This window comes from Anarrhichthys ocellatus, unplaced genomic scaffold (genome assembly GCF_004355925.1).
Source record: "Anarrhichthys ocellatus isolate YVR2014 unplaced genomic scaffold, GSC_Weel_1.0 scaffold9, whole genome shotgun sequence".
NCBI lineage: Eukaryota > Metazoa > Chordata > Actinopteri > Perciformes > Anarhichadidae > Anarrhichthys > Anarrhichthys ocellatus.
Window position 1 is genome coordinate 2994431 of NW_022280039.1, and position 7500 is coordinate 3001930.

General features: G+C 42.6%; 1 protein-coding gene across 1 annotated transcript in view; it reads right to left on the reverse strand.

The window, feature by feature from the left end:
• Nucleotides 1–7500, reverse strand: part of LOC116384400 (glutamine--fructose-6-phosphate aminotransferase [isomerizing] 1) — a 14004-nt gene that overhangs the window by 5139 nt on the left and 1365 nt on the right. Inside the window, exons 2-14 of the mRNA XM_031849016.1 lie at nucleotides 6750–6857; nucleotides 6156–6263; nucleotides 5931–6056; nucleotides 5752–5810; nucleotides 5525–5659; nucleotides 5379–5440; nucleotides 5215–5294; nucleotides 5024–5132; nucleotides 4362–4525; nucleotides 2613–2708; nucleotides 2333–2430; nucleotides 2031–2151; nucleotides 1580–1737 (exon numbers count right to left, since the gene is read on the reverse strand). Of these exons, the coding sequence (XP_031704876.1) occupies nucleotides 1580–1737; nucleotides 2031–2151; nucleotides 2333–2430; nucleotides 2613–2708; nucleotides 4362–4525; nucleotides 5024–5132; nucleotides 5215–5294; nucleotides 5379–5440; nucleotides 5525–5659; nucleotides 5752–5810; nucleotides 5931–6056; nucleotides 6156–6263; nucleotides 6750–6857 (1424 nt within the window). The remainder of the gene's footprint in view (nucleotides 1–1579; nucleotides 1738–2030; nucleotides 2152–2332; nucleotides 2431–2612; nucleotides 2709–4361; nucleotides 4526–5023; nucleotides 5133–5214; nucleotides 5295–5378; nucleotides 5441–5524; nucleotides 5660–5751; nucleotides 5811–5930; nucleotides 6057–6155; nucleotides 6264–6749; nucleotides 6858–7500) is intronic.

The following is a 7500-nucleotide window of genomic DNA, read 5'->3' on the forward strand; positions in this document are numbered from 1 at the left end:
CCCCCCCCCCCCCCCCCCCCCCCCCCCCCGACAACACACTAACCACAGTTCCTCAGAACTCTGACAGTCTGTGCGGGTGGGTCAGATGTGGCAACGTGGTGTTCTTTTCACCAACTTTTAATGTTTTTCATGGATAACAAGCCAACTGTAACCCTGCTAAGATGACCACCCATGAATACAGATGAAACAATTCTCTCAAACAGACACAGTTGTGGACTAGAAAACACATTTTGTAACCCTGTAAATTCTTTAAAAAGATACTGCTACATCATTTTAAAAAAAACAAAAAAAACTCCATTTAGTCAGTTGACCTGCCAGAAGGATTTGCCTTTTGATAGCATCAAAGTATTTCATCTCCACTTATTACATACATTTTGAATATGATGAACAGAATTGGAAAAGAGCTTTTTCCCTTTTTCCAGTGAACAAAACAATTCAAATTAGCACGATATAAAGAAAGTAGATGCCAAGTAGATGAATTTGGAGTCACTTAGCAATTGAGTGAGATATGTGTTCTCCATAGATTTGATGAGCAGGGTCGCAGCATTTGGTTGAGTTGGGTGTGTGGCCCAGCCAGCCAAGCAGTAAATGATGGCGTCTCTGAGACGTGCTCTGGGGCTTTGGAGCAGCACAATAGTCCCTGAGCCAAGCCCAAGGGCTGGGCCAGGGAGGGACCTGCTACACACTCTCTTCACTAGCTGGGGCTCAACTACTCAGAGTCCAAACTAGCAAAACCTTTTGGTTTTGAGAAGGGAGAGGAAGAAGAACCAAAGATCCAAGCTTTACATGAGTCGAGATGACAATATCAGGCTGTGTCAACTCACAAAGGGTTCAGAGTGGAAGAAAACGTCAGCTTCCAGGAGGCAGGGCCAGACTCAGAGTTTTCATCTGGGTTTCATTCAGTGGGCGTAGAGTTAATTTATGAGATGATGCAACAAATTGGTGTACAGTTTCTTCAAACTGGGTATATAAAAAGGTCAGTTCACCCAAAACATAAGTGTTTCCTCTTACCCAGGTGCCATCTATCAATGCAAATATTTATGGTGGGATTTGACGTGAGGTACACCTACAATGTGACAGTTCTCATTGGCAGGTGCTTGTGACCAGAGAAAATGGACGCATTGTTTTTCTCAACTGAGCAGAAAGTTCAGTGGGGCTTGGTGAGTTAGAATAATCTGCTAATGTTCATATAAATGTGTGCTAGCGGTTTACATCCCATTGAATTGTCACCAAGTAGTCGGTCCAAACGTATTGGCAATCATCCCTCAGGGACAAGTTAGCCAATAGGCAGGTGAGCATCAACCAAATCTAGGGCTGAACTAATTATTATTTTCCTGAGGTTTTCATCGTGCTATTTTTATCTGACCAAAAGTTATTCAATGTATGATTACAGAATAGAAAGAAAACAAGCACATTAACATTTGAGAAGCTGGAACCAATAAGTCTGGGAAAGAGGAAAATAAAAATGTTATTGCATTTTGTGCGACGCGACCCTTTATCTGAAGAAAGCATGTTTGTAGATACTGTAGACATTTCCCAGATAACGCAGCTTGCTGGTATCCATAAGAAACAGGCTCACCTTGGTGCTGGCTACTCCGATCTCAGGCCCGGCATTGATGTGGACTCCGCAGTCGGTCTCCCTGGAGATGGAGCTTCCCACTGTGTTGGTGATGCCCACAGTCAGAGCTCCTCTCTCCTTACAGTAGCGCAGCGCCATGAGGCTGTCAGCCGTCTCCCCTGGAAAATTGGCAGTAATAGGAAAACATAGTTCATGACATCCAACAGTTCCAACGGTAAAATATTGCTGATTTATTAGTTTGTTAGGAAATGGGTTTTGCACCACATGGGACTGATTCGAAACAGCTTAAACAGAAAAAACACAAAAAAATATGAAACACACCTTGAAAAAAGGAATAAATATACATCACACAAAACAAACATACACCCATTCAGAAGACTACAGCAGAACAGTACAGCACCAGAGTGGCACCCAGGGATAGAAAGTGGAAAAATAGCACCGGCCACCCCACCTGATTGGCTAATGAAGAAGCAGACGTCGTCTCTGAAGACGGGAGTGTTCCTGTCCAGGAAGTCACTGGACAGCTCCACCATGACAGGCAGCTCGGTCAGCTCCTCCAGCACCTGGCGGGTCTGGGAAAGCAACAGAGCGCTGTTCAGCATCATTGTGTTAAAACAAGCCAGTGGAGCTCAGTGCAGAGAAACTCACACCTGTGTCCACAATACAGTCATGACCTACTGGTCTGATGGATTCAATATGGATGGCAAGACAGACATGTTTCCATTATGTCCATTTGGTGAGGTGGCCACTCACCGCTACTCCTGCATGGTAGCTGGTTCCACAGGCAATAAGGATGAGTCGCCGACACCTCTGGATCTCTTTGATGTGGTCCTTCAGTCCACCTAGTATCACTGAAAAGCAAAACAGAGAACTCATCATTCTGCTCCATTAGTTTATGCCTCATTAAAAAAAAAAAAAAAAAAAAGTGACATGCAGTCAACCAGAATGATCAATGTGTTCATGTATGCGTTTGAGAAGAAAACAGTGCATTTATAGATGTTTTATTACATCAGTTGCCACTGAGAAGACTGACCTATGTTGTCGTCGAAGTTGATTCTCCCCCTCATTGTATTGACCACAGACTCCGGCTGCTCAAAGATCTCCTTCTGCATGAAGGAGCTGAAGTTGCCTGTGGAGGGAGGATCAGAAGTCAGGGGAACATTCACAACACTAACGTAAATGCCTCTTAAGAACACGGTGATGGACTTTTTATGAAGTGTGCCGTCTGAGAAGGGTCTCGTTGACACACATTAAGTGCATGAAAACACAAACCACAAGCTCCTGGAGAAGCAAAAAGATCTTTACAATGTTTTTACTAATAAGTCAGGCTTTCCTGAAAATGTAGGGAGTTACTTTCTTTTTGTTGCTATATTAACATATTCAGGGCCACAGTACAAGTCATTCCTTACATGAAGGAAAACAAACACGAGACATCAGGGAGATGAGTGTTTTTACATTAAAAATAAACTGATACCAAAACATGCGAGCGTTTTTCTGCCTGCCGCTGACAGCAATTTAGGTCATGCAAATTAGGTTATTCAGCAGAAACTGAAACAGAAGAGAGGCTGAGTAATGACAGGACCGCAAAGGAATGTCGAGAGCAGCCAATATCAGCTTACATCTGCCCTCTGCTGGACGACTGAAAAATACAAAAGTTCACATTTTTTATTGCGTCCTTCAGCTTTAAGAGTGTTCACATCAATAGTGGATGAACAGTGCAAGGCATGACTCCTTTTTTCATCAAAGTTCCCCAATTTAACGACATAGCAGCAAACTATTTTAATTTTATCAATAGATTTTAGTCCCGTTAGAGCTGCAACAATTAGCTGTTTGCTGGTTCCAGCTTCTGGCATATGAGCATTCGCTGGTCCTTTTTGTTATACGATAGTAACATTTTTTTGTTTTTGGACTGTTGGTCTCAGCAGGTCAATATCAAAAATAGTGTTGTTGTAATAATAATAATAATAATAATAATAATAATAATAATAATAATAATAATAATAATAATAATGAAACTGAGTAGTTTGACACTTTAGGAAATTAGTTTATTTGCTTTCTATACTAAAGTTATGTGAAAGGATCGATACCTCGGTTATGTCTGTAGGGTAAATATGCGGCTATAGCTAACAGCCAGTTAACTTGGCAAAGAAAGACTGGAAACAGGAGTCTGACTCTCTCAGTAACACAATCTACGTTCCAAAACCTTTACGTCCCCGTCAAGAAATAGTCCCACATGAGATCTGAGACATGAGAGTTAATCCTTCACTCAACTCACAACAAGAAAGCAATTAAGCACATTTCCCCAAAATGTGGAACCATCCCTTTACGGAACTCTATCTGAAAAGTTCTTCAATCCCTACACCGTTCATCTGACGTAAATTGAAATATTCTCAAACTAAAATTCAGACTTAAAGCTCGTGACTCTTTGTTTGATTTAAAATCCTATGTGTGCGAGAGTACAAAGCTAAAAGTGTTTCACTGCTCTACTACATACTGACTGCAATATTTATCACCTCTGGCTCAGAGGGAAGGTGAGGCTAATAAACCTGTAACTCAGTCGTCCTTTTAATGACAGTGGCTTCCCTGGGAGAGCAACGGATCCAGAAGGGTTGTAACTAGCTGGATGATAACAAGGATGGCCTCAGGGCTGTCTCCCATTAAGACGTACACAGTAATAACAGGGTTCAGAACAAAATTACAAGACAGTTCAACAATGAATGCCTGTAGGGGAAACATATGATCGGGAGAAAATCAATAGATCAAATGCCGACCTTCCACTCACCCTTCATGATCTGCTGCAGCTCCATCTGCAGGGTTTGGATGACGCGAGCTGGATAGTCTCCTGCCGTGCGCTTTATCCTGTGGATGGACAGCCGGCCTTCCACCACGGCAGCCACATCATCGTCCTCCAGGAAGATCACCCTGTTTGTGTGCTCAATCACCGCACTGTAGAGACGAGAGAGACAGACCACAAAGAGCTTTACAGCACCCTTCGCCCGGACTTTGCTGACTTCGTGCTCGCTGCGACTTGTCACTGTGCAGGAAGGAACGGGGCCCCCTTCTCCCGGAGCGACTGTCAACTGGGGTGGACTGTCCTCAGTGCGTGTCTGAGGCAATGTCTGCAAACCACCAAACCCGTGTTGAAACACAGACCCAGTCATGTTTACCATGCTTTGTGGATGTAACGTTTCTGTCCAAGTCGTCACAACTCTCATCTTTACAACAAATGTGTTTATGTTTAAATTGTTTACAGGACAATTTCTTCATATATCTAGCCTCTAAAATAAAATTACGACTTGACAAGTCGACGGAGGGATCACCAACGGATGATTCGAGTAATCGAATTTCAGTTGGCAGCCCTTACACCGCACACATGAAGGTGAGACACATGGAACTGGGGAGCATGGAAAGTCTTTGGATGCATAGATGCAGGTATCAGCTCACCTTGCATCAGAGGCAAAGTAGTACTCCACAGCTTTCTCATCCACAGGGAACAAGCAGGTGTCCTGGTCCATCCTGGGTAGGGCGCTGCAGCCCTTCTTGTCTTTACTGGCTGAGGGGAAAAAAAGAAAAACTGGCCTCAGTCACACTTTTGCATCAAACATGGACGAAATCAGACTGAAGTTTTAACTTACTGGAGCGGTAGAGCACAGGAATATGATCCGAGGACAGCTTGTGATCACTCCGCACTCCCATCAGCAGGGGACTTCCCCTCCTGCACAGCAACATCTCTATCAACCAACAGTACTTAACAACAATAGCCAACAACAACAGTTTGACAGCATCAGTAAGAGTGTACCTTGTGCCAACCGCCTCTCCAGGGTAGTGGACACTTTTGAAGACCAGGGCAAACGATCCCTCCTGGCAGGTAGAAGAACAAACTCATCAGGCTCTTTTATCTGTTGATCACTTCAGGAGCAGTAGTGTGCATGAGCAGGTCCTTACCAGCAGCTGAGTCACCTGTTCCACCAGCGTAGCGAAACTGATGTCATTGTTCTCCCGGTTGTCAAACATGTACTTCACCAGCTTGGCGATGGTCTCTGTGTCGGTCTCTGATTCAAAGTCGTAGCCTTTGCTCTCCTGCAGAGACGGAAACAGAGTTAATCCTTTCTCCTGTCAGCGTGATGAAGAAGTATCTAGAATACCGTAGTTTATGATAAATATTTGCTCACCAAGAATTTCCTCAGGTCTTTGTAGTTGGTGATAATTCCATTGTGAATGACAATGAACTCTGCAGACCAGAAAGATTATGAGAAACTTTAAGATATCAAGATACCTGCAACCAGGTCAGAAAAGTGAGCCGTGTGGCTGTGTGCTGTGAGTTAGCTTTGCATCTCTTAACACAACTGACCATTGCTCTTGTCAGAGCGATGTGGATGGCTGTTGACTGGGCTTGGTGCACCGTGGGTAGCCCAGCGGGTGTGAGCGATGCCGAGATGAACATCAAACTCCACATCCATGTCCATATCTTGCTGCTCTAAAAGGGCAACACCAATATTCAGTATCCCACAGTACACAAAACGACAAATCCACAAGGCATCATTTGTCAATGGTTGATTCATGGCACTTGGCTTACTGTTGATCTCCTCATCAAGAACCTTCACTTTTCCACGTTGCTTGATCAGTTGAATGGACTTTGCATTCGACTCCCAGTCCTTGCCATTGCCACCATCTATTCCCACACCTAACAAAATACAATAAAATAACAAAAGTTGCATGAGAATTACAGTGATCACAAGTCCTTAAAGAAATATATATTATGGTGCTATTATGTCCCGTTTCTAATGCCAGAACAGAATTTCAACATAACACGCTGCTACAATTTACCAATACGTGGAAAAAAACCTTTAAGACTTCACATAGTGAATTAACTCCATTAGTGGGGCAGTAAGTCTAACCCAGCAACAGGATAATGGCTGTTCAATTATTCACAAAGACTTGCTTTGTGTTCCTAATTAAAAAATAAACACATCAAGTGTGACTGATAAGACGATTCTAATGCAGCATTAATGTAATGCTGCAGACACCATCAGCAAATTGGTGGCGTTATCGGAATAACTGTCCTGCAGGCAGACAATGAAGAGACAGTCAAGGAAATAGGCCAGATAAAAAAAAATAAAAATAAAAAAAAGTGTGTGTTGTTGATAAGAGCCTTTTCCATCTCGCTCACCAGCTGAGTCGTAGCCTCTGTACTCCAGACGGTGCAGACCTTTGAGGAGGATCTCAAGGATCTCACGGCGAGTCCTTGGCACATGGTAGTTGAGATAGGCAAAGATTCCTGGGAAGAAGAAGGAACAAAATCTTTAAGTCAGAGCTGCGTTTCTATATAAAGAAGTTCTGCCCTCTAAAATAGACCTTTTTGTTAATTACGTCTTCCTTTAAAAAGTATTCTTAGAAGTGCAGCTGAAAGCAAAGACTGATTGAAAAGCCTTTCAAGAATAAAAAAAAAAAAGTATATTACAATGTTATGCATATTTTGATTGCATACAAATCTGTGCAAAATCACAGAAAATAATCTGTGGTCTACCGTCTTTACATCATTCTTGGAATTGTTTATCTGTACAAATGAATTTTGTAAAACCAAAACATGACAGTCATACCATCTCGGTATAATTCCACCTGAAGTCGATAGATAATAATATTTACACTAATACGAGAATGAAGATATAAAGTTTGAAACCAACATTAATATAATGTGATTCCTTAAGATGTGACGAAGTGGGATAAGCATTACCAAGGGATGTCAGCCTCTACTATTTACTAGACTAAAAGTCAAAAACTCAACTGTTCACATGAAACTTACAGGAGCACAGAAAAACAACTTTAGTCTGGGCAAGGCCAGCTTACAGACAATAGGTGCAGTACGTCCATAGACAAGGCATTCTGCAAGCTCATATCTCATGCCTCAGGAGTGTCACAAT